The sequence below is a fragment of the Mesoplodon densirostris genome, chromosome 4 (genome assembly GCF_025265405.1).
Source record: "Mesoplodon densirostris isolate mMesDen1 chromosome 4, mMesDen1 primary haplotype, whole genome shotgun sequence".
Taxonomy (NCBI): Eukaryota; Metazoa; Chordata; class Mammalia; order Artiodactyla; family Ziphiidae; genus Mesoplodon; species Mesoplodon densirostris.
In genome coordinates, this window is record NC_082664.1 from 51300323 (window position 1) to 51327789 (window position 27467).

General features: G+C 43.7%; 1 protein-coding gene across 13 annotated transcripts in view; it reads left to right on the forward strand.

Moving 5' to 3' along the window:
- The first annotated feature begins 705 nt into the window (after positions 1 to 705).
- Positions 706 to 27467, forward strand: part of NIN (ninein) — a 107522-nt gene continuing 80760 nt past the window's right edge. For 10 of the 13 annotated variants that reach the window (XR_009531731.1, XM_060096227.1, XM_060096231.1 and 7 more), the window contains exons 1-4: positions 797 to 823; positions 1327 to 1380; positions 10020 to 10223; positions 20497 to 20578. Coding sequence is in view for 12 of the 13 variants with exons in the window: in XM_060096227.1 (XP_059952210.1) it covers positions 10041 to 10223; positions 20497 to 20578 (265 nt within the window). In the remaining variant the exon portion in view is untranslated. Of the gene's footprint in view, positions 824 to 1326; positions 1381 to 10019; positions 10224 to 20496; positions 20579 to 27467 lie in introns of all 13 variants that reach the window. The other 3 variants (XM_060096238.1, XM_060096239.1, XM_060096236.1) reach the window with 2 other exon arrangements.

The window sequence follows — 27467 nt, forward strand, 5'->3', positions numbered from 1 at the left end:
CCCACAGAAGCCTGGATGGGGGTGGGAGCCTAAGAAGACATGGTGGGCAGGTGCGGAAGTCAGTCTAGACCTGGTAGGAGGGACGCACTTGCTCCATAGGGTTCAGAGTCAAGTCTGGAGCTCTTCAGCCTCCTGGACCCCTCTTCTAATGACCGCCAATGGGCGCTCGAGGGCTGAGAAATCCAAGGCCGCCTGGGGGAAAAAGAGGCACCTGGATTCCCCACCTTCAGTCCCACGGGCTGGAGGCGGGGACTTTTCCCCGACCCGGAGACATTGCCGGCGGGTGTCCTAGGCACAGAGGGGTTTGTGCAGGTGCCTTTGGAAGGAAGGAGAAGCTATCCGGCAGGGGGTCGACCTCTGTTGACCTCCTCCAGCTGCGCCCCGTCAAGCCCCGGAGCTTCCAAGTTCAAATCTCCGAGGCGACCGCCCCAGGGTCACAGCCAAGCCGGGACCGGACTTCTCCGTGCTCCGGCCAACAGAGGCGCAGTCCCCGTGGAAGGGGTGGAGTGGGGGGAGAGGGACCCCACGAGGGCCCGGGCGGCGCCCAGCGCTCCTCCCTCAGCGGCCCCAGCTGCGCGGGCCGCGGAGGAGGAGCCGCGCCCGGGCCGGCGTCGCCCTGGCTCCTCCTCCCCGCGCGGGCCTGGCCCTTCCTCCCCTGCGTCCAAAGCTTCGGGTGGCCGCGGCCGAGCCGGGAGCCGAGCGCGCTGGGCGCGGCCGTCCCGCTGCCACTGCCGCCGCCGCCGCCGCCGCCGCCTCTGAGCCCCGAGTGCGCCCGCGGCCATGGCCCCCGCGGCAGCGCCAGGCGCCTGAGCCCCGGGACGCGGTAAGCACGGAGCCCGCTCCCGCGGACCCCCTCCCCGCGGCCTGGGGGTGCGCGGAGGCCTCTCGCTGCCCCCGCGCTGTGGGCGAGGCCCTGCGCGCCCTGGCGGCCCAGGCACCGGAACAGGCTGGGGCTTCCCCTGCCGGGCTGGGGCCGGGCGGTGGTTGTCCCCGTGGGCCGGGAGCAGGGTGCGGCAGCGAGGAAGCGGGTAGCCCGGAGGCCAGCTCGGGCCGGGGCGCTCCAGGCTTACCAGGAGGGGAGGGGGCGGTGTGGGAGGCGGAGGAGGGGTCGGTCCGGGAGAGCGGGCCAGCGGGCGGGGAGGATGCGCGCTGCAGCCCCCAGGAGCCGCGCTTTTGTGAGCGCTGGCCCCTTACAAATGGAAATGACGCTCGCGCGGGTCCCCATTCGCGTCCTTTTGAAGGACGCCCGCCCTGAACCCCGGCGCTGACTGCGAAGTATTGTCCCGCTTCTGGAGCCCTAACAAAGCGTCCTCCCCCGCTTTGCAGAGCATTGGAGGCAGGCGGCCGGCTGTTCGGGCGCAACGGAGAGGCCGACAGAAGGTAAGCGAGGACGGCGGGGGCCGAGAGAGCTGCTGCCCGGGGACACAATGGGGTGTCTGGGGTTTCCGGGGGTGGCGATGGGCGGGCGGGTCGGGGGCGCATCTGCATCACGCGTTGCTGGGCACCTGGGCGGCGCACCCGCGCTCCGGCCGCACCTCGCCTCCCGGCTTTAAAGCGCAGCCGGGTCTGGGCACCTCCGCCATCCGCGTTGTCCCCGCCCGCACTGCCAGCTGAAGGCGGCTACTGTGTGCTGGTCCAGGAGAGGACTTGAGTCCCGGGGTGGGGGTGGGGAGCAGAAAGGGTGGTTGTTCTGTTGCCTTGTGCCACCCAGGCACCCCTGTGACTGGGAAACTGAAGAGAAACCTGTCTGGGGAAACCCGAGGTGTTAGTCTGGGCTGTGTAAGTAGCGGAGAGCTGTTTGGACCCATTGTAGAAGGTGTCAAGGATCAAGGCACAGGGAAAGACTTTACCCAGGTGCGACTACTAAGAAAGGAGAAAAATGACGCTCGGCTATTGCCTGAAACCCTTGACCGCCAGACCCACGGAATGGAAGTGTGGAGTGTCGCGGCAGAAGCTTCCAGGGTTCCAGGGGCTGGGCTTCTGCAGCTACCAAACCGGTCTCTGACAAAAGGACAAAGCTGATGGAAACAGTTTACTGCTGAAAGCTCTTTCTGTGAAGCTGAAAGAGATAGAGATAGGAAGAGGCGATTTCCCAGCCTCAGCCCTGACAAACCGGGGCTAAGTTGGTGCAAGTAAAATGGGAGCTGGAAAGATTGTCCTACCATGCACCTTGTTTCTAGACAACTTGGCTCTTATGAGATCTTCTGCTTTCTTTACTTGACTGGGGCAGATCCCCTCCTGGTGTTGAGGAGTTCCTGAGATGAGCTTGCCATAGAACTTAACTCCTGAATTTGTGAAATCAAAACGGATCGCATGATTGTCTTTTGTGACTGAGGTGGAAGCATTTTTTAGGATTAGAATCCTAATAAAGTCAACCGAGGCACATGGGCTAAACTTCTGAGACCATGGAAGGTTCTCAATCCCGCTCCCTTAAATACATTAACATAAATTTATATCTGTTTACTTGTTTCCTGAGGATTGACAATCTGCAAGGATATGTATTTTTTTTCTGTGTCAGCTTAATTCTGAGTCTTCCCTAGTGGCTAACGTATTGGTAGCTGACCTGAAATATTGGCAGGTCTTGCTGTGGAGTTGAAGAGGGATGTGGAAATTCCCAGACTGTGTGTAACAGTGACATGATAAAACAGTTTGCTGTGGTCTCATCAGCTGTTGTCAGTGTCCTTAGAGTGGTGAAGTGAACCGCTGGGGAGTTTCTTTGCAGATGTGTTTATTTTCCCCTGGTCTCTGGTGATTCCTTAGAGGAAAGCATTCTGAACTGCAGTATAGATAAAATGTAGGACTTAACGGATGTTCCAAATGGGTTGGACATCAGCAAAGATATTGCCAAGGCAGGAAAAGGCTTTACAGGGGGCAATGGAAAGGCAGCCATCGCAGGCACGGTCTTTGCAGTAAAATGTCAAGGATCAGTCATCTTAATAGACACTTATTCAGAGTGGCATGGGCGTCTTTTTTCTTGTTCTTTTTTCATTTAGATATTTGGTGACCCTTAATATCAAAAGATGTTAACTGTCAGAGGGGGAGAATAGGGCTCCAGGGAATTTTGAACAGCCAATCTTAATAGACAACGTTCTTATCATAAGTCAAATGTTGTTCAAATAAATTGTTTTAAGTGTCACTGCAAATGACTTTGTACACTACCATTTCACCAATCTTGGTGCTTCTATTTTATGTTGATAATGAAAATATATTTTATCAGTCTTACATTGATAAAGGGTTGGCACATTTAGCCAGTTCATTTTAGAGGGATTCAAACATCCTAAAGCTTTTTCAGGAGGTTTATTTTTATAGGTGCCAATTCATTTGTAAGCCAATAAATTATGTGGTTTGAATTCTGGCTATTGAACTTACATCTGTTGGGCAGGGTCTTGAGAGATTTACTGAAGCTTGCAAAAAGATATTTTTATCCTATTCACAAATAAAATAGAATTTTTAAAAGATTATGGGAATATGCAAGTGAGCAACTTTATTTGAAATCAGGACACTTTATTGCAATTTATATCAGCAATTAACCATTTATTCAAGCTTTTAGATGCAAAAATGACAAACTATTTATGATCTAATCCTCCCTTAAAAAGCAAAGTTGGGAAAATACTGTTTATAGATATGAGAAGTGCTTCATTTTTATACCCCAGGGAACAGTAGTCAGAGCTGCAGGCATTCTAAATTAATTTGAGTAAATATGGCTCAAGAAGTGAAAGTTGTTACAAGCTGTCTCTTTTAAGAAAGTAGCAAAAATACAGCTGTTTTCTGCTTCCCTAATTTTACTTAGTAACTGATTACAGGTTATTGAATCTACCGTGTGCTAACCTAATGATTTTATTCCTCCAGCCATCCTGAGTTAATGACTTGATTGGGTAATCCACCTAGCTATTAGGTTTAACAAAATCTTGGGTTTGCTACATCATTCAGGATAGTAAAATACTAAAGCTTATTTATGTTTTAGAATAAATGCTAGTGGGATACCCTTAGTTAAGTTAATTATTTTTGTAGTTAGCAAAGGTTGTTATTTTCTTTCAAATTTAATATGATTGTTTTCCGGTGTGGTGACATTTAAGCTTTTGTGTTATATTTTTACACTCTGATTTTATTCTTGCTGATACTCTTGTGCTTTTAGTATCCAGCTAGAAGTGAGGTGCTATCTGAGCAGAGAGGAGGCTATCTGACAGTAATCAGTTTGATGAGCAGCAGCTTTTGGCAGAAATATTCTATTATCAACACATAAATGGGGACAATTGCTTTTTCTATTAAGCTTTTGCTAAACTTGAATTTATTCTCGTCACTATTTCACTTTGTGCTGAAGTTAGTCCAAAATGGTAAGCCTGGAAATCTTTGCAGCAAATTAAAGTGTTTGCAAAAAAGAGAAGAACAAGAAACATTTTATTTTGACCATTAGCATTATGAGGCTCTGACTTGCCAAACAGTGAAAGCTAAAGCCGTGAATGAAAAGCTTTGCCAAAGCAGAGTTTGTCCATGTTCATTTCTTTAGTTATAAAGTAAATTAGTCACTTGGTGGTCACTGCCTGGACTGTGGACCCTCAACAGCTATGTCTGAACACAGATCCAAAAGCATCTATTATGATACCCAGGGAAAGCTGCTGAGCCAAGAGGGGCATCCAGACATTCCTTGTAGCTGTTCAGCTGCTAGACCATCTGGAGGGGAAATAAAAGGCCTGGGCTAGGGCTCTGGCATTGTGCTCATTTATTACTTGGTTTTTCCTTACCAGACTTTGTCCCCTTTTCACTCCCTTTGGCCCAGAGCAGACATCCCCTTTGGCTGGTCTGCCATTCTTACAAGCTCCTTTCTATACCTTGGATGCTGGAAAGTTCACAAGTTCATGGATCCACTTCATGTGGACCTTATGTTGGGGACTTCATTATCCCAGCAGCACCTCCACCTTGCTCTTTTCTGATCCCAGTTGGCACTGTGATTTCATCAGCCAGGGCTGCCAGAGGGAGCACAGTGACACCAGTCTCTGATGGACTTCCCTGTCAGGGTCTGCACATTCTGGCAGCCTTGTTTTGAGTTATTTGGAAGGAAAATACTCTGAATAGTTCTTATTATGGGCGGTTGTTGGGTGGTAATTGTTATGATTAATGGCTCTTTGCATCTGCCTCTTATTTAACCATCCCTTGTTAGAACTCCAAAATATTGCCCACACTGGCCCTTTTATTCCAAAGGAGTCATGAAGGCTTCTGGCAGTTTGATTGGGAAGGTAGATGGTGATGAGAGGCCCAGGTTTGTGGCAGGCTTTATAAAACTGGAATTGTCCTTGGCAATTTGAAGGATGATTTATCATTCAAAACCCAACTTCCTTCATCTCTAAGGAAGATTCCTGTCACTGGTGAGTGTCAGCTAGGCTCTGACTCTGGAAAGCATTGAATTGCACAGATTAGACACGCTTAAGTATTTGTGGGGGGAAGTACTTTAGCAATTATCAGTTTCTGGACTATGCCCATTATCGAAGACACAGGACTCTTCATGATCATATTTAGGTAAAAATTCATGTCTTCTTTGCCTTTAAATACCAAAGCTACTTTAGAAAAAAGAGAATGCTTATTCTGTGTATCCCTAGTGTTTCATAGGCTATAATTAGTCAATAAATGAATCAAGGCACGTAGGGAGGAAGGAACCCCACCCCTCCTCCTTCCATTTTGGAGGAGTTTATGGCCACCAAGTGTTCCATGGTCATTTCTAGTTCTTGTTACCGTTCAGCTGGTTAACACATAAAAGTGGAGATAAGTGATTTGTCAATGGTACCATTCCAGTGGTCCCATTCACGTGTTCTGTGTGCATGTGTAGGACTGAGAGATAGTATAGAGTCAGACCAGAGTTCAAATCGCGGGTCCATGACCATTATTAGCGTTGTATCATTGGACAAGTAGCTTAACTTTGCCAAGCTCCAGTTTCTACATATTAAATGGGAATATGAGATCTACTTTAAAGAATTAGGAGGATTAAATGAAATCATTTATGCTAAGTACTCAGCATAGGCCAGACTTAGAGTAAATGCTCAGAAGTTTAAAAAAAAAAAGTGTCTTCTGAACTTCCAACTATATTTCAGCCTTTCTGCTTTAGTTTGACATTAAATTTATCAATAATCTGCCTTTGAAGATTGAGGAAGCACTGAACATTACCTACTACTGTTAACATTTAGTAAATATGATATTGTTTATATTTATAATATGTCCCTCGCCCATTCTTGCTTTCTGGGATATGGCATTCCACAGCTCCTGTTTTGCTTCTTGGAAGTCAGATCTATGACCTGTTGATGTATGTAAGTTACCCCTCTTCAGTTTACCCCTCCTTTGCAAATCGCAGGTATTTTCTTAGTTGTTTTCTCAATTCCCCTCTTGTATCAACTTTCTCTGGGATTAGCTACTCTTGCTTGCCATATTTAACCCTCAGAACAACCTTCCAGATGGGTATTATTATTCTCATTCTATAAACAAGGGGACTTTGGAAAGTATTTTAATACAGATTCTCCTCCAAAGTCATATCCCATAACAACAACAACAAAAATGCAGCTGAAAATTGAATCCACTGGCTTAATTACTAAATCATAGAATCAAACTTCAGATGGCTCTACGTGGTACAGTTTGGCAGTGGGTGCTCACTTTCTACTTATGCTTGGACATGTCTAAGACTGAAAATGCCTTTGAAAAGGGGTTGGATGGGGAAAGTAGAGGTATGCTTGTGTTTCAAAGTCTTCATATGCTCATTTCTGTAGCGTTCATTCAGGGTAAGTTTCCTTGTAAGGAATCTCCATATCCTAAGTCAGTCCATGATGTTTACTGAGTCCCTGGTGTGAAGAACAGACTACTATGCATTTGGGGGAAGCTATAAAAGAAATTGAAATTGTGAACCTTGCCCTTAAAGAAATTTCTGCCAAGTGGGGAGAAAAATAATTCTTGCACATGAAATTACTGGTGAACGTTTGGGGAATAATATCAGCCAGTAAAAATGCCTTCTGTGCTAGAAGAGTACTGACAACTTGTCACCATATGTAACATCTTTTGGATGTTTCCATATGATCATTTCTTCTCCAGGGGTGGGGCTGTTTTCCCTGTTAAGTCAAAAGAATGTTTTACTAAGCACAGTTCTTGAGAAGCAGGGAGATGAAATAAAGAGATAAAAAAGGAAAGTTGCTGTGAAATGAAAGAGGTTTGATTTAGTGAAAATCCAATGACCTCCCAAAGAGCAGGGCATGATAGCGTATCAGATTCAAAGCTGTGGATAAGATTGGGACTTCTCAGTACGTTGTGAGACTTTTTTTTTTTTTTTGGTACGCGGGCCTCTCACTGCTGTGGCCTCTCCCGTTGCGGAGCACAGGCTCCGGACGCGCAGGCTCAGCGGCCATGGCTCACGGGCCCAGCCGCTCCATGGCATGTGGGGTCCTCCCGGACCAGGGCACGAACCCGTGTCCCCTGTATCGGCAGGCGGACTCTAAACCACTGCGCCACCAGGGAAGCCCGAGACTTTTTTTTTTTATATTGAATTATAAATGAACTTATTTACAGAACAGAAATAGACTCACAGACATAGAAAACAAACTTATGGTTACAGTTACCAATGGGCAGATAAATTAGGAAGATGGGATTAACAGATACACATTACCATTGTGAGTTTTATGGTCTTCTTTCATTGGTTTAGATGGACAAATCCCCACCCCAAGTGTTAGAATTCTTTCACTTTTGAGGTTTTTTCTTTCTTTCTTTTTTTTTTTTTTAAATGTAAAGTCAAGCAGAAGCAGAATAGTCTTGCTTTTATGACGTTGGTCAGATTCCAGCCCAGGGGACTGTAGAACTCAGAGAGTGAGTCTGAGAGCTGTGGCAGCCCTGAAAATCCCAGAGCATCTTGGGGATTCTCAGCAGATCTTAGCTGATGATGAACTGGGTGGATGCTAAGTGAATCTCATTAGCTAAGCCTTGGCCCTGTCTAAATTCCTAACTTTTGAGGCTTTGCTTAACACCTTGGCTTTTCATTTCTGATGCTTTGATGTTTATTTAGCACTCTCAGATTATTTTGTAAACATTTACATGGTGATTAGTTAACCCAACAGACCAACCCTGGGAAGGCAGCCAGAGCTAGCAGCACCGTAATAGGAAAACTGATAATTAGGAGAAGAGACCTTTGAGACCAGGAGCCTGGACCAGAACATTACCTCTTTGCTTTAATGAGTGGCCCAGCTGTTTGGATCCATCTTCTGACTTCACCTCGTTCTGCAGAAACCCTTGGGATAGTCATTGGCTCTGTTTTAGCTTGTCATGTTTTGAACAGTTGTCTCTGAAAAGAAAGCAACCCAGCTTAGAGCAACACTGATGTGTTACAAAAGGCTCGCTTATTTTCAGGTCTGGCTGCGTTCAGCATCTTAACGTGTGTGGTTCTCATGTCGTAATGATCTTCCCTATAACATCACCTCTAGGTTAGAGTTTTCTGACCCAGGACTTGGTTTAGTTAAAGGTGTGCTTTTAAAAGTAGAATGTTGGTTGCCAGGGACTAGGGGAGGGGAAATGGGAGTTGTTGGGCAGTGGGTATAGAGTTTCAGTCATGCAAGATGGAAAAGTTCTAGAGATCTGCTGTACAGCAGTGCGTGTGTAGTGAACAGATGCGGTACTGCATACTTAAACTGTTGTTAATAGGCTGGATTCCATGTTATGTGTTTTTTATCACAATAAAAAATTATATTGGCAAGATAAATACTTTTTTAAAAAGGTGCTGCTTTTTATAGTCAAGGGGCTGGTTCTGCGAGCCTCGTTTGAGATGGCTGAGGTCACCCTCTCAAGGGTATATGTTCTGTTTGGCTTCCATTGCATCATTGTGAAGGTACCTTCCCATGCGAAGGTTTCAGGCTTCCATTGGAAAACCCAACACATTAAAAGTGAATTATTATGCAAGCAGAAAACCAGATTTCATTCGTCAAGTATTGAGGGACCTAGAATTTTATGATATATATGTTTAGCAAAAAAGATTCTGAGAGATATTGGTGACTCTGTGTTTTCACAAATCCCATGAAATGTGGAAAAATGGAAAGTCTGGGGTTAGGGTGGATCAGAGAGATGGAAGACCTATTAACCAGGAGTACAGAGGGGAGACTGTCTAGGTAGTGGAGGGTCCTGAGATTCTGTGTGATTCACATGTGGTCTGTGGCTCCTTCGAACCTCATTGTCTGAAAGACTGGAGTTGTGTTTTCCCTTTTCTCTAGGCAACTAAGCATTACCTAAAACTCCCTGGGGCTGAAGCGAGCTTCAGGGAATACTCTTCCTGTCACACCTCATGTAATTGCAGTGAAGTTAATTGAGTTGCTTTTTGAGGAACTCGTGTAAGAAGTGTTCGGTCTTATGTAAACAGGGAGTGGTTTTGTATCAGACGTATTCATGCAGTGCCTCTTTGCTGCAGCCCTCCAGTCTGACTACAGTGGGGGGCAGTAGGCTGAAGGAAGAGAAAGGAAACGGCTTGGCAAGTTGCAACATCTGGCAGGTCCTCTGGAGCCCGCTGAGTTGCCTGGAAGCTCTGGCCCTGCGGTCTGTCGTGGCCGACAGTCACTTCATTTGGAAAGACTGGATGTCAGAAGTGGCTTTTCACCTTCTCTGAGTCCTGAGAGGTCTCTTAAGACGGCTTTCAGTCTTGAGTTTGACAGACTGGCTGCCTGCCTGAGCGCCGGCCAGGAGAGTAGGGCACCTTTCTGCCCATGGGACTCCCTCGTCCTGGTAACATTACCCCACCAGGACCCGACCCTGTGGATGTGCACCTGGTGTGAGTGCGTGTGGGAGCTCCCCTGGCCTGGACCAGGTTCTGGAGGGACCTGTGGTCTCGCTGGGAGGTGTACAGTGTTACCTCCCCTGCTGACCCTCACAAGGTCCCGATGGACCAGCATGAGGGGACCGGGACACGCAGAGTGTTCTTCCCAAGGGGCTGGCAGGGGTAGGGGCGGCTAGTGGAGGGGCGGTGGCAGGACTCCAGCGCTGCCACCACCCATCCCCCTCTCTGTCCCGCACAGGTGAGCGCTGTGGGCGATGGGATGGATGAGGCGGAGCAGGACCAGCATGAGGCCCGACTCAAGGAGCTGTTTGACAGTTTTGACACGACGGGCACCGGGTCCCTGGGGCAGGAGGAACTCACCGACCTTTGCCACATGTTGAGCTTGGAAGAGGTGGCCCCGGTGCTGCAAGAGACGCTGCTTCAGGACAACCTCCTGGGCAGGGTAAGGCCTGGGAAGAGGCGGGGTGGGGTGGGGTGGGAAGTGGGTGCGGTTTCTGCCCGGGCGCTGGGGGTGGAGCAAATCGCAGGTGTTGCGACTTGTTTCTAACATCCTGGACGTGTGTGCTCTTAGCTGTTAACCTGATAAACAGAAAAAAGAAAAAGAAAAAAAAAGTAATGGGTGTGACTTAGCAGCGCAGTTTGCTCCGGTGATGAGGGCCTGCTTTAATTTGTGCTCTGGAATGAAGGTGTACTCTGAGCCTCTTAGATGAAGAGAGAAAAAGGTAACAAGAGGATGTTTTCCAGTGCTTTCCTTGTTCTTTGTGGATCATTTTATGGACTCCACACTCATCACGAGAGGGGGCTGAGATTTCCATGGAAGTGAAGGAAAGTGCAGTAAGAAAACTGCCATTGCCAGGAAGAGCAGCTTGCTGTTACGACTTTTACTCCCCATAAAGCTATTTCTCGTGAGGATTGTGCCTAGGGTAAAGTATTAATTAAACCTTTCACCCAGGAAATAAGACAGGAGGGTAAGTGCAGATTCACTTAAAACCCAGCACGACTTGCTTCCAACAGGGGTGTGCGTGTGTGCTGATATTAGCTTTTACATACGAAAACAAATAGTCATGTTCTCCCCGTAGATCAAGTCACAGATGAGTAAGAGGTGAGAAGGGGTCCTTTTTTCCCTCTTGCTGTTAGTGGGAAGGATGTCTTGACCTGACAGTGTCTTCAGTTCTCATAATTAAAATTGAGAGCATCACTTGTATGGCTTTGAGTTGAATCTTGCTGCTGGTTTTTTGCGTGATGAGAAGGAAAAATGGGCAGTACTTTTTGAGCTCTGTTGCTGCCATTGCTGACACGTTGTAGACGTTCGTTTTTATCACGTGGTATAAATTGAGGAAGCAGCTGTGAAACTCAACTTTATTCCAGTGACCAAACTTCCTTTTCTTCGTTTCATTTTCACTGTCTCTTAGCTGAAGCTTTGGGCAGGTGACCTCAGATACAGTGCAGTGTATTGGCTCTCTGTGACGTGAGCTGGATGGGAGTGGCGATCATCCTGAAGTTAATGTACAGAGGATGATGTTCTTGGGGGCCTGGCACCGTGGAGGTGGCATTTAACAGGGCTCACACTTAAAGAAAGTGTGAGTTTTTGTAAAATTAGAACCATTTTTGGTAACTTTGGGGGGATTAGCTGCTTGTGGATACATGTGATCCCTAAAAAAATGCTAAAAATCTTGCTTTGAAAGCAATAGAAATGGGAGCTTTGAGACTTAAACTACTTGCTCCTCATCATGTAAGGCACTCAAGTGTTTTCTAGCCCTGCCTCGATCTCAGAGACTTCAGGGAGCCAACAGAGTAGCGTTTCTCACTGTCGTCCTTGCGGATCTCAGTCCTTTGGGTATCTGAGGACTAGTATCAAAGTGGGGATCTGTTTTCACACCTATTAAAACCGGAGAAGACATAATACAACTTCAGGTTTCCTTGAGAGCCAGTGTAAATATGGAACCCTCTGCTGTTAACAGATTGCTCCCCGGCAGCAGATTGACAGCTTGCTCTCCAGATGCTACACATCTTTGCCCTCGTTTGGCAAACTAAAACAGGGGACCAGTTATCGATTGATTCGTTAATGACTTGACACTACCAGCCCGCCTTTACGTTTGCTCTTCGCCTGCAAATAATGAATACCTAAGTGGTCTGTAGCCTGATATTTACTTAGTGAGCCAGTGATAAAAGTTAAATAGATGTATGCATATAGATTTCATGGGGGAGGTCCCTGGTGGTTGTCTTGAGAGCAGAGTTGGCATGAATTAATGCACTACTGTTCGATTTGCATTTTCTATGAAACTGAATTATTCTCCTCAGATGATCACATAAACTGGGCCATATGCTGTTAAGATACTCTATATGGTCTACAATTTTAAATTCTAAAGAAAAAAAAATTCCTTAGACTTCACTGGAGAATTCTAAGTTCTACCATCTTGATATATGGAATAGGAATCATAAGTTGTAAAATTATAAAATTGTAAGCTGTTTCTAATCCCAGCCGTCTTTCTTCTCTTTAGATGGTATTTATAGAAAAATATGTAAGAGTTAGCAGTTTGGTTTAATAAAAAAGGAGAAAGAAATAACAGCATGACAAACCTAAATATATTCATCTATTTGTTAATTCAAAAAATATGTATTGTGTATATCCGGTATGTCAGCATTTTAATGGTCTTATGGTCTGAGTGCAACTTATGTTTATTGTAAACTAAAGTTTTCCATTAAATTGGCTTTTGGAACACATTAGTACCCATCAACCTCCTGGATGCTTGTGGTTTTAATTTTGTCTTTTATATCATAACAAGTATGATTTTTAAATAAAAGAAAACATCTAAGTTTTACTTCCTTTGGTATTAAGCTGAATTAATCTTTTTTGTTGAAAAAGAAATAAGGTGAAAAGCATTTTCTCCCTCAACTAAGAATATGAATATAATCTGTTTATTTTTTATCTTAAGATCCATCTTTCATAACTTCTTGTCCTTTTTGGTTTTTTTTAAGTCTAATGTTTCTTATGACGGTTGTCAAGGAAAGTAACTTAAATCGACTTGCCATTTTCATGCATTTTACTAATGGGCCATTTACCCTCAAATTAATCTGTCTGATCTTGCTTTATAACTTGAAACCATATTCCCCTGAGCATGGTGGTTACCCTATAAGTGTTTGAAATGCCCAAAGATTGTGGATCACTGATTTAAAGGAAAGGGGACATTGCTGGTAGGTGTTTCCTACTAGGTTATCAAAAGAGCTCCATTCATATCTTTGTCATCAGTTAAGCACCTGTCAGGTGGGTCAGACCCCCAAGACAAGGGATTCCTTGAAACACTGAGGAACTTATAGTCTGGTCAGGTAACATTCCTGGCAGGTGAATAGTACTGGGAGTAAATACTACAAACATTTAAGAAAGGGAACCATGTTAGCTCACTTACTGAACGAAGTTTCCATCCAAGCAATTGATTCCAATTGTAGTTGCTTCCTGTTTATTGTGCCTTTTAAAGGAAGTGTTTCCACATGCCTCTCTATTTCCTTTATTAGAAATCAGAACCTAAAGATGATAATTTACCTTGGTTTTGTTGAAGCCTTTAGTTAGGTCCAGCTTTAGAAATACATTTTCCTTTCCTTATTGAATATACTAACTTTGAGACAAAGCTGCCCCCCCATCCCCTGAGCTTCCCTGCTCTACTCTTTAATATGAATCTAGATGCTGACATACTTCATGTTCTTGACACTCTTTAGAATCAAAACAAGCCTTGTGGTAGCAGAACTTACCGTTGGCTTCCAAAGAGTCCCATAGGTGTGTGGACTTTGGTCATCAAAGGCACTTTGGAATTTTTTGTATTAAAATTTGATAACTGAACAAATATATAATTCCACTCGGCTTTTGCAGTTTTCATTTTCAAGTGCTTGTGTTCTTTTATAAACATCATGATTAATTGTATATGGTGATTTGCTGGTTTGTTTCCACATCATTCAGCTTTTTAAGACTTCTTTCACTTATATACATCTTAACTGTTTGAAAAGTGAATCAGAAGTAGAACAGTACTTTCTGGTGGTGATTATTTGTGCTTGTTCTCTATGTGCAAAATTACCCTTGATCATCAAACAGTGCTTATTTATAACCACCCCATGTTCATGCTCCTGTTTCATATTATTGATCTGGGCTTTTTGAATGAGTTGGAGGGAAAGGTGGGAACATTTCTCATTACATCTCTTAAATGTCTGAACCTTTGCCATCTATCTTACTGTTTAACCTGAAACAGTGAGGGATATTTTCTAATCCATTTTGGTCTTGTGACTCTGTGGGGTTGATTTGAACTCCTAAGGGTCTATAGTTCACATTTATAAACAAAAAGACCTTCTGATTAAGAGGCTGCAAGACTTGCTTCTTTTCTTTATTAACACTTTCTTGTCAACCTCACTGCAAAATTGACTTTGGTGTTGTAAACTGTGAACCTCGCAAGGTATTTAGTTTGACATAAAGCAAGGGCAAAGGGGGAGAGCTGGCCTTCCAGCAGCCTGTTGGGAAGGCCTTCTACTCTCAACAAGAGGTATGAGCAAGTGCTAAATGGCTGTTCTTCTCTACCTACTTTATTTCAGTAATGACTGTCACTCTCACCAGAGAAAGTATGATCAGGAATGCTCATTAGATTTCTGCAGTATTCCATTTTATACTTTTATGAGTAGCTTCTTGTTTGGATGGAGGGGACTTAAAGTTCTTCAGTGTCCAGCACAGATTTTAGACTTCAGTGTTCATCTGTATGACAGAGAAACCTAGAACCCAGAACTTGGAAAAAGATGGTGACTTGTCTGGGGTCAGGCAACTCATTTGAAGCACCATCAGGATGGGAACCCAGATTTCCCAGTCCCTGAGTTTGAATGCATGTCTCCACAGCCTCCTCAGACTCCACATATGCAAATATGGATCTCATTCTCCATGCCTTGCAACCCACCCCCATCCTCAAACTCCCTCCCCCACCACATGGATGCCATATGCTATGGGAACAGTCTTTGAATCAGACCTGGATTCAAGTACTGACTCCTGCCACTTTTTAGCCATGTATCTACATTATCTTAAATACTCTGAGCCTCAGTTTCTTCATCTCTGTAATGGGAAAAATAATACCCTCCCTATAAGATTGGGATGAGGTTGACTTAGAGCATGTGTATCAAAGGCCCATCTAGGAGCCAGGAACACAGTTAACTATTGTGTCCTGTGTCTCCCTGTACACTGCCCCCCTCCATCTCTTACACACTGAGAGTGGGTTTTCGATAAATGGTGACTTCCCAGGAATGATTTTCTGAGAAAGCTCGTTAGAGTAGGGAATGGATTTGCTAGCAAGTCTCTTGTGTGGCGGTGGTTTGCATCTGTTTCTATCTGTAGGCAGGGCTCCTTGGATCCATCTTGGAGTACAACTTCACACAGTCGCTTTAGGTTTTACAAACCCACCTCTTAAAATGGCCTTTGCCTCTCTCCACATTGTCTGCAGTAAATGACTACTAAGCTGCAATAACCCAAATGCTGTATTTAGGAGAAAACATTTGGAACTGTATCTTTCATTATGAAACCATGTCTCTTTGTTCTCCTGTGTCATTTCTCTTTGCATAATGCTGTCAATGTTATTTTCTTCTACACTCACCTTCTGGTGAGTCCATATTTCTATACTCATTTTAGCTAACACTTAATGTTCTGAATGTCCTTTCTTTGATTTCCCTGTGTATTAATAGCTGCAAACCTCCTAAGTGTGTTGAGAGTTACGTGGGCCTTTGTCTGGTCTAATAAGCGTACTTTGTTGAACGCTGCCTTGAGCCCTCTCATCTCAGGTCTGTTTGAAGTGCTGCCTGCACACACGGGGAAACCGTATGCATCTGATCTCCATGATTGCACGAGATGATTTTATGCAACGTTAAGTTCCTCATTCTACTTCCTGTTACAGGGTCTTTTGTGTGTGGTTTGAAATAGAATTTGTTTCTTACGCTGCGCTTAAATTATTTTTTCAGAAAGGCAAATTATGTTTTCAAAAAGCATTCCTATGAAATTTGGAGAGGAAAAGTGATGAGGTAAATTTCTATTAAGCAGTGGTGACACATGACAAAAAATATCAGACTTAACTAGTCTTCCTGTTAATTTAGTTTAAATGTCATGTGTGTTTTTAGTCAGTCATGTAATTTTCCCATTGCTGCAAACTGCCCTTTGAGGCATACAAGGTACAGGAATGCTTGTAAAATGAATGGCGGCAATTATTATTCAAATGAGGGGCTACCAACCAAGGTATGCGTGGCTCTCGAAAGCTGGTTACCATGTGAGATTTAATCGCATTGTATATTTCTGAAGATTTCTAAATTTTAACAGAATACAATAGTAAAGCTCCCTTGGAGGAGAAAAAATGGTACTTAAAAATGACAGGGACTGAACTGAGTGAGCCCACTGATGTTCATTTCTTCACAGTAGAGGGCGTTTATTCACGTTTTGGTTCTGGGTTGTGCCCTGAGGGGCTTTTCTGCCCCATCTGTATTCATGAGCATTGATGGAAAATAGTAGTCACCTGCCTCTATTAGAGAACTCTCTTGAAAGATGTGGAATTTACTGCTATTGAAAGCAGAGGGTCCGGTGTCTCTGCCCTCCCAAGAAGGAAAATAAAGGTCAGTTTAAGACGTCAAGCTGCTCCAATTGTTTTTTGATCAGCTTGCCAGGTTTTTAGTTTTGGATTTTTAGATTCTTTTTGTGGGAGAAGAAGGGTGTCACCCAGATAGACATTGCTGGATTATGAAGAACCCCTGAATTAATAATCATGTTCAGTTTTTTATAGACTTTTTTCCTTCTAAAATGTGGCTGATTTAATACATCCTAAGTCCATTTTTGAAACCTCTAAGCTCTGCCTGTGAATATCTTGGAGAAGTCGAATGTCACGAAACTGTCCCTCTTTTCCTCCCTGCTGGCCTACTAGGACATGCTCGTTTATCAGAGGCCCCTACCAGCTTTTTTTGTCTCTCTCAAAGTATTTGCCAGATTCTGCCTTGTATTATAGTTACTAATCAACTTTCTTCTCTTCTTCCCCATTCCACCCTCCCACACTCTAGAATCTTACATATTCTCTTGCTCTTGTGCCCTCTGAGTCCCCAGTGTCCTACTTTGTACCTGGTGACATTGTGTAAAGTTGAGGATTTGACCTGGAGCAGCAGAGGGATTTCCCTGAGAGGTCAGACCAGGAGTGAAGAGGGCCTGGGGCAGGCAGGGTGGCTGGACTTTGATGAGTCCATTCAGAAGGCCTCAGTTCTCCTGGTAACTATCACTTCAAGACAGGTGGCCTTGGGCAAGGCACATGCTTTCTCTGAGCCTCTCTCCCCTCAGTTCAAAGGAGGGATGCCTGCCTTGACCGTCTCTCATGGATGTTGTGAGATTCAACTGGCCAAATGTCTAGGAAAGAATGAGCCTACAATCATGCTCCCAGAACTCGCATTAATATAATTTTCTAATAACTGGATCTCTTACCCCATTTAGTGGCAAACTTTAAAAAAAATTAAAAAGGGGTTAACCATTGGGGATTGAGAAAATTTTATTAAAGTTTTATGCTACCAAATAGTATAATAAACATCATGAGGTTATTCTTGATCATTTAAAATCTTCTTGGTCTGTCAATTATTCTTCTGTATTATAAGAACAATACCCTCAGGATTTATTTAGCAGCACGTAGATTCTTGCCTCAATACTAAATGCCCCCAGCCTATTAGGTTTTGAGTGTGTATGTCTTTTAAAAATTTTTAACTTTTTTAAGTCTAAAAAACTATACTTTACTTTTGTTCGAGGGGGGATAGTTAATGTCTTCTCTCAATCCCAGTATGTCAGTAGCTACTTCTTGTACTTACCTTGAAGTGTCCCTGTCTTTTAGTTGCTGTATCTAATCTGTAGGGGGTTGGGAAGCAGGAAAATGAAGCTGATAATAAATCATGTAGAGCGAGAAGAAATAGCTTCTGAGTCGGTTGCAGGGCATATTCTACAAGAAGAGTGAGTGGGCTTTATGACACCTTCCTCAGCTTTGGACACCACTTGTTTGCTTCCCGATTGTCTGCCATGCTCTAGAGGACTGAGGCTGAGAGAGAAGCAACCTCTATGTCAGTGAGGTACATACTGTCTCAGAAGTGGGTGTGTTTGTATGAGGCCTAAGTGTCCCTTGAATCTGGTATAATAAAGTCTTAGAAGTTGGTTAGAATTAACTTCCAGGTTATTGACGTCTTTGTCATGTTTGGAGGTTGGGGGAAGTAAACTTGAGATACAGAAACCCCTGAGTTACCTGCATGGCTAATCCTCACCGAATTGAACTATGTTAGGACTAAATTCCGAGGGGCTCTTTCCAATGACCTCTATCAAAACTGACATGTTGAGGAGACCCAGCAGAGACCCACAGAGTCAGATATAAAGGATGTGAAAGTCTCAAGGCAACCACATCCCTTTTGAAATAGGAGCCTCCTTCTGTTCAACTCATTAACTGTGGCAGTGAGGGACTCTGGTCTCATTCGGGTCATGTCCACTGATACCCTATGGGAGAGGAGAATCTCGGAGTTGGGGTCCCTAAACACAGCAGACCGGATCCATTTCTCTGATGCTGGCCAGTTGCACAGGTCCTGGGGGGAGGCAGGTTCCTGGGCCTCCTGCTGTCACCCCCACCCTACCACTTGGCTGCTTGGGTCACTCTCATGGCAGTTGCTTTGCTTGAAATATGGCCCTGTTTCTCTGTGAAAGTGGTGAGAACAGTCACCCCCATTACTAGTCCTATTGGTAGTGTTAACTACCACTTGCTGACTACCTAGCAAGTCCCAGGAAGTTCTAGACACTTTACATAACTCTCATTTTATCTCCCTAAAGCCAATATGAGGGAGTATAAATAACATAAAATACATGCAGTGCCCTTAGCAGTACCTGCCTGATTCTCTGTGACCGTTCCTGAGACTATGCGCTCCATGGTGGCTCTATCACCGGGGCCTAGGATAGGGCCTGGCCCATAGCAGTGGCCCAATAAATATCTGTTGAATAAGTCATAAAGATGAGTTGTTAGATATCCCATTTTTCAAGTGGAACAAACTAAAACTTGGAGAGGTTTGGTAATTGAGCCAATTCACAGTGGCTGAGCCAGAGTCAGGACCTAGACCCAGCTGCCCCAGCTTAGAGCTTTCACTCCTCCCCCTTCTCCTGCCCACCCTAAGAGGAAAGCATGATTCTGGTAGGAAATAGTAGATGCCAGGGTGGGAGATGCCCCTGAGTGGGAGAGGCTTGGGTATGTGCTCTTTGTGGGCTGGCTGGTTGGGAAGATGGCCTTGCCCCCGGTAACTGAAGCTGGACGCCACGGTGCCTGAAGCCCATCTCTGACTCTGGCAGAACCTAGTTCTCCTTCCTCCCCCAGGCTTTTCTGTGATTCATCAGCTATGAAACCTAATTAGCACAGTTTATAATTCTGTAATCTTTTAGTCCTTCATTGATTGTACCACCCTGGCTCTTTAGCAGATGCCCTCCCTTCCTGAACAGACTTCTGCTCTGGCTGCACAAATATGCTGATTTTTAGTCTGTGTGATCTAAAGGAATATGATTTTAGAAAGCAATTTCAAGTAATCAAAATGAATGTGGTAGAGAAATCACATATTCTTTGGGAGAGAGTGGTAAATTGCAAGCATATGCTATTTTATGACATATGAATCTCAGTGGATTCCTCTCCTTTGTACTGATTTGCATGAATAAGACATATGATTGGTTTCCTTCGTTGTTTAGATAACTAACAAGGTTTGCTGCTTTTCCACATTTAATTCAGAAGTGGTTTTTATCTGTCACTATATTTAATCTCCTAGGCAACGTTTTGTAATGATGTCTGAAGAGACCCATAGCAGCACAAGTTATAAATTTACCAACTTTGTATTTACATACAGGGTTCTGTATAAATAGGCACCACGTTATTAAACTATAATTATGATGAGAAGAAATACCGTCTCTCCCTTCTGCCGCATGGTGAGATCATGTAAATTTAAGTTACAGAAGAATGTACTTGACCATAAAGAAAACTATTTTATCCCTTTAACCAAAGTAATATCCCAATTCTGAGTATTCACTTAAGTGAAACTCAGGTTCTTTTCCTACTTCAGTCAAGGTAATTGTATTTTTAAGAATTCGAGAGAATGCTTCCCAAGTTTCTTTTATTCTTTGTGTTTGCTATTAATTTCTATTTGTTTATAGAATTACAGGGGCCTTGGGAGATAAATATATAACATATTCCTGCCTCAAGCAAGACTGTATTTCAAGTCATCTTCGAAAGGTAGTTTACCCTCTTCTAGAATATATTAAGAGATGAAAGCATCTTTGGGACATTGTTACAGAGGATCATTTACTTGGAAGTTTTTTTCTAGTACCTAACCTAACATCTTTCTCTTCGGTCTTGTTTAGAAAAATTAAAGGAGCTAAGAATTCAAAACCTATCTTTTTCTGAGTTTATAAAGAGGGGTTTGCTGTGTAGTTTTCCCCCTCAGGGTTGAATAAATATTGATATTAGTGTTGGTGACACTGGCGTGTAAAATGATCAGCCTATTTTCCCTTTAGTGCTTTAGAGAAATGAAGAAAAAAGGGAACAAAAACCGGTTATATGACTCACTTCAAGGCTGTCAGATGCTAACAAATGGTTCTGGAACCTTGTAGATGGATTTGCTTCCTTACGGCTGTGGAAACTATTTTGAATTTCTTTTGAATTGTTTATTTTTAGGTGCATTTTGACCAATTTAAAGAAGCATTAATACTTATCTTGTCTAGAACTCTATCAAATGAAGAACACTTTCAAGAACCAGGTAAGGACACTAACTTTTCCTCTCTTCCTTCTGCTTTAAAATTTGTCCAGGGAAGAATTTGGGGACCTTGAAGCATGTCTGTGAAAGCTTTGGGGCATCTGCCTCCCACAGATTGAGTGGTTATTTTTGGTCTTTTGACATGGTCATAAAAGCCTTGCAGCTGTTGCACACTAAGATGAGCCTTCTCTACCACAGCAGCAAATTGTGGAAGAAATCACTGGATTGTTCCTAGGAGATGTGTCAGATGGTGTGGCCAAAACTCATTCTAGGAATGAGCACAGTGGGGCTGAATGGTACTTCCTCCCTCCTCATTTCCTGTGAACGAGGAACAGTATGAACTGGGGGGGAGTTTTGTCTGAAAGAAGAAGGTTGGCCAATGAAGAGATAATTTTATTCAGTCCTGCTGAGTGGATAGCCCTCTGTTACAGACCTTATCACATTATATTATAATTGTTTTTCTATCTCCTCTCGAGTGATATTTCCTTATGGTCCACGTTTGTTTGTTGTTGTATTTTTAGTGCCTAATAGGATGTTCAGCACATAGTAAGTATCCAATGAATGTTATGAAATGAAAAACTTAATATTATACTTCACTGATTTTTTTCAAGGCACCATAGATTATGACACATCATTATTTTATGTACCTCTAAAAAGAAAAAATATTCTCAATTATAATGGTAAAATGCCATTGTTTGTAAGACACATAATAATTTCAGAATATTCTAATCTAGGGGTGTGTGTGGGGAGGTTATGTCTTAAAATCAATGAAATTGGTAAATATTTAAGGGGAAGTCTAAAACAGTGTTGAAATATATATTATAATACAGTCTGGTTTTATAAAAAAAATCAGTAGTTATTAGGGGCTAGGATTAGAGGTTGACTGTAAAGGGGCACAAGGGAATTTTGGGGGTGATGAAACTGTTTTATATCTTGATTGTGGTGGTGGCTACAGATTTTATAACCCATAGAGTTGCTCACTAAAAAAGAGAACACTAAAAACATAGTCCAGTTCTGAGACTGAGGAGAAATCATTGACATTTTGTCACTATAAGGAGTCACTCAGTGTGACCTATTTAGAAGCAGCACAGGTGGGAACTCATGTCTTATCCTCACTGGTGATCTAGTTCTTCATCGTATCTTCTGAAATGCTCCAGATTTGTGTCATATGTATGAACTCTGCATTTAGCAGTGTTTTGGATTCCAGATCGAGTCTCCCCCTTTTTGCCAAGGTTCTTGCCAACTCTGAGGCTTTCCAGAGCTCTCTGCAAGCCCCCAGTGAGCCTAGGAGGGAGGTTATTGCATTCTAGAGATTTTCCAGACAAAAAGTAGAATTTCTGTAGGTGACCACTGCTGGAACATGGACTTTTTGTTCTTATGGGGTCTCACATTTTATTGGCAGTTTTACTTTTTTAAAGTTGTCGTCTTGGGAATTCCCTGGCAGTCCAGTGATTAGGACTTGGCGCTTTCACTGCTGGGGCCCAGGTTCAATCCCTGGTCAGGGAACTAATATCCCGTGGCCAAAAATAAATAAATAAATAAAAATTTAAAATCAAGGTTGTCTTTTTTAAAAACTTTATTTAATTTATTTATTTTTGGCTGTGTTGGGTCTTTGTTGCTGTGTGCAGGCTTTCTCTAGTTGCAGCAAGCAGGGGTTACTCTTTGCTGTGGCGCGCAGGCTTCTCATTGCGGTGGCTTCTCTTGTTGTAGAACACAGGCTCTAGGCACACGGGCTTCAGTAGTTGTGGCACATGGGTTCAGTAGTTGTGGCTCGCGGGCTCTAGAGCGCAGGCTCAGTAGTTGCGGCGCGTGGGCTTAGTTGCTCCGTGGCATGTGGGATCTTCCCGAACCAGGGCTCGAACCCACGTACCCTGCATTGGCAGGCGGATTCTTAACCACTGCGCCACCAGGGAAGCCCCAAGGTTGTCATCTTGGTGACAATAGTGCAAGATCTAGGGACCCTGACTAGAGCTATGGTGACATTACCACATCTGTTTTATTTCATATGAGCATAGGTAACATAAGCCTAAGCTCAGTGTTCTTCTGTATTTCCCATAATATGGGTTTGGAATGGGCAGTGCTACCACTAGTCCACGTGGTCCTTTTGCTGCTCTTTCTTCAAAACCTCTCCTGTCACCTGCCAGAAAAGTGTCATAATAAATGTACAGATTGATGTGACCACAAATGTGAAGGGTGCCCCATAGAGGGCTCTGAATAATGGGGAGGTAGACAATGGCTGGCTGAGCTTGGTAACAGCTCGGAAGTAAGGTTTATGAATTCAGCTCCAGGCGGTAGTTTCAGAGTTATGTATATGCCTCAATGCTGTGCAGGCTGAGGCCATCATTTGGACAAATCTTCCAGGGGGACTCGCAGAGGGATTTTTATAGGTCACCGTGTGCTCCATCCTTAGGGTGGGCTGCAGCAAACCTTTGTTACAGAGCTGCCCCAAATCGGTGTAATGAAGCAGCAAAGTAATTATAGCATTTCATCCAGCGTGTATGCGACTTCCTAACGTTTGGCCTGGCAGCATAAAATCCAGGATTGAGCCTGTGCCTTAAGAGTGTTTTATCTCATATGAGGCTGGGAGTCATCCCTTCTTTGTTCCTGAGAATCTCTGCTTTTTCTATCTTTTGCCCATCGCTCCCTGGCCCTTCCAGTTGTTTTTGGGGGATCATGCATTGCTTTCCACTCAAATGTTCTCCCACTCACTTGAAAATGTGACTCCACCCCCATAGGCTGCCTGGCTTGGCTGGCAAGAGACAGAGAAAGAAGGATCAGGACTCAAATGCTGTATATCAAGAGGCCACTTGAGTTCGCCCCCTCCTTCCCCTTTATGAAAATAACTATTCCTTAAATCATAGACCATATGACTGTAGGGCTGGAGCAAATTCTGCCGTTTTATCCATGAGCAAATTGAGGCTCAAAGAGGGATGTGGCTTAATTGAAGTCTCACAGATAGTAGCAGGGGAGGATGCTGACACTGTATCACCAAGGGATGGGACTCCAGGAGGCTTTGGCTTGAGGATGTCAACCCTCAGATGGATGAGCTGGAGGCAACAGTCCACAGTCAGTGCAGCCTGGCCAGAAAGATTCTGACAAGCGGCCAGAGGCAGAAGGAAGGAGCAAATAAGAGCAAGTGTCACCTGATCATTAGTGACAGGGATGCCTGTGTCCTCAGCATTATTTGGCTGTTCAGGACTTAATTCATCTTCTACCATAAGGGGCCAGGGCTGTTGTATTTTTGTCTTGCCTTTTCAAATCAGTGGACCTCCTGGACTTTGAGAGAAAAGGTTACCCTTAAACTATGGAAGGTGACTGCAAAAATAGGAGGGCCATCGTGCACAGCCTTAGACATTGAGTGGGTCATGAATTGATATTTTATAACATCCAAGGTTTTTACAAGTTAAAAATATCAGATGTGGCACCTGACTATGATATAGAAAATCCAGCTTGATGAGGTAGAAAGACCCTTGAACCAGGAGTTACGAAATACTGGCCCTGCTCCTCTAATTGAGTGGCCTTATACGTCACAACCTCTGTGGTCTTCAGTTGCCTCATATGTGAAAGCAGTTGTACTGGAAAATACTTAAAATCCATTCAGCTCCAAGATTCAGTTGTGTTGTCTCCTAATACCTAAATGACATCTACATTTATGAGAAAGCTAGCTTTGTGTTTCTATAAAATTTCACCCAACATAAATTGACACTATAAGGGTCTGCTTCCTAAGGACAGATGCCCGGTATAGTTCATGCTTTCATATTCTTCTAATAAAAGGCAGTTGTATATAAATAATACAAAACCAAAGCTATAATAGGATGTCAGAGGAGATGGAATTAAGTCATTATTTATGTAGTCTTGGGTTGTGCCATTTATAACGTCTCTGCGGTACAGTGTCTTTATTTTTAAAATTAGAGGGTACGAATTAGATGATTTCCAGCATCTTTTTTTTTTTTTTTTTTTTTTTTGTGGTATGCGGGCCTCTCACTGTTGTGGCCTCTCCCGCTGCGGAGCACAGGCTCCGGACGCGCCCGCTCAGCAGCCATGGCTCACGGGCCCAGCCGCTCCGCGGCATGTGGGATCCTCCCAGACCAGGGCACGAACCCGTGTCCCCTGCATCGGCAGGCAGACTCTCAACCACTGCGCCACCAGGGAAGCCCTCCAGCATCTTTTTAACGCTGATGTGTATGAGTCTAAGACTCCTAGGAGAGAGTTTTTTCCCTAAAACAACAATAGTAACAACAATAGTACACAATGAAAAGTACTGAAATTCAGAAAAGGTCAGAAAAATGGGTTGGGGATGTAGAGAGTCCTTTGTAAATTCCAAACTGATTAACATCACCGATGGCATAGCTCCCTCATGTCTGTGTGTACAATTTAATTTTGAAAGTATTTTCCTAGAATAAGAGAAGGACACCTTAATTGTTAGTTACTTATTCAGCTTGCTATGGCTTTGGATGATAGGATTTTTATAATGGAAATGCTGGCACAGGCTGTAAGTTACATGGCACCAACATGCTGTCTGGATCTGTTCTCCAGAGATGTTGTCCTTGTTTGATGCATCTTACATTAGATTTGTGTTCTGTAGTAGATGTTAGCATAATGCAGGAAGCTCTTTCTTTCCCTCATGCGGTTAATGTAAAATATCTTTCCTTTGTTTATTTGGTGAGGGAAAACTCAGGTTTGGAAAAACCAAATCATTAGAAAAAAAGGCACGGCAGATGATTGTTTTTTTCTTTTTCTTTTTTCTTTTTTTTTTGGTAATAAACATTACTAATTCCAGAAACTGCCCTATTTCTAGTTATTTTCCTTCTATTTTGGGAAGCTATAAATATAATAAACAAATATCTCTTCATTCACTCAGCAAGGCAGGCCTCATGGCCAGACAGTGGGCTAGATCCTGGTTTGAGGTGATTGAAGATTTGTGTTCGCAGCTGTATTCAGAGTTGAACTGAACTCTGGCTGAGGACCCTGTTTTTAGGAGATATACGCAGGTGGCCCAACAGGCATGTTCTCTTGTCCTCTCTCTGGTTGAGTAAGGGCTTAGTCCTCGGTTCCTTTGGTATGTATGAGATGCTAACAGTGAGCACCAGAAAATTTCTTCAAAAATTAAAAGTAAGGTAAAATCACTACCACTAACCACCACCACTATCAGAAGAGGGTGTGAGAACCCATTTCCTAAGGTCAGAGGGAATTGGAAACATTCACGCCCACTGGTGGTCATGTAAAATGATAAAACCTTCCTAGAATTATGTAAAACAATAAGTACCATAAAAATGCCTTTGGCCAATCAATGCCACTCTCAGATTTTATGCTATGGAAATAATTATGGATGTGCATGAAGATGTGTGTGTAAGGATAATCATTTAAAATAGTAAAAAAAAAAAAAACCCAAAAACTATATATATATATCTCAAGAATAAATATTTGACAGTGTATTTTGGTTAGGCAAATTATGATGTATCTGTGTAATCAAAGACTAAGCAACTATTCAACTGTCCTATAGAAGAATACTTATTATTATGATTTTACAAGGAGTAAGAAGGCACTCTTTTAAAAATATGTGTATGTGCAAAAAAGATACTCCTGTTATTTAAAATTAAATAAATAGGGCTGGTGAGAATTTTGATAATGAAACAGTTTGCTGGGGAGTTGTGCTGATGTAAGTTTATTTCAATTCCAGTGTATGAGAAGGTTTCCAAACTGGGGACATGAAAATGGTAGTTTTCTACAGGGAGTCTTAGAGAATTGGTGTGTCCTCTCATGTCAGCCCATTGATGAAGGGAAAGGAGATGACAAGGAAGAGAAAATTAGGGCATGAATGAGATGGAGGCAGCTTCAGTTTCTGAGATGACAGACTGGATGTCGTCACTGTGTGTTCACCAGTAATCTTACCCATGGCGACAAATGAGGTCAGGGAATCTACTGAGGGACTGGGGGCTGTGAGACTCTCCCTGACTCTGCTCTGCTGGCTTTGAGCCACCGCTGACCCCCAGGAGTCTGGGTGGGAGGACACTATCCAGGGCAGGAGCTACCTGACAGAATAGTGACCTTGCCCCATGGAACTCCTGTTGTCTTCCCTTCCTCCAGATGAGGAGACCAAGCCTCAGGACTTATTAGGTACTTGTTACTTATTAGGTACTCCTCACCTTGATAAGGACAGAGGGGTCCAGGTCTGTTTGAATTCAGAGCCCACAGGCTCTTTCCATGAAGCACTGCTGCCCTGAAAAGCATTCAGTCCAGCTGGGTAGGTAATTCTAACATGTAAAATGCTTTTAGAAAAATATGACCATGATCGTTATTAAATCGGGAGCTATCAACAGTATGGGTTGCACTAAATTCATAGAAAAAAACGTGCCATGAAACTTGTGCCAAGCAGTTACTTGAAAGAAATGAGTTTTGAGTTGAGCCTTGAACAATGGGGAGGACTCAGTTAGGTGATAAGTGAATCTCTGCCTTTATCCCCCAAATGGCTCAAGATGCAGGCAGGCTGATCCTCCTGGGAAGAGGGTTGGGGAACAATCACATCATCATTATCAACTCGAAGAGTTTTTCTTATTGACAGACCTTCACCTGCTCTAGGGCTTAGACAGACCATCTGATCAGACCAGTCAGCCCTGGGGGTTGCCAGACCACACCCATCCACCATCCTCAGCACCCTTGTGGGGTGCTAACCTTCCCCTCGATGCTTCCTTCCAGGCAAGGCTAATCAGAGCCACTTGTTACCTTTGTGCCCAGAAGCCCCTGTGTTCCTGCAGGAAACATCACTCAGATTGGTAAGAGCTGATGTGAAGACTGCTCCTAAAGTTCTGTCATTGCATCCGGGGAGGACCTGAAAGCTCCAGTTGACATCTGCATCTCGTGTGAAGATTCTGGAAGAGAGGCGTGATTGGGG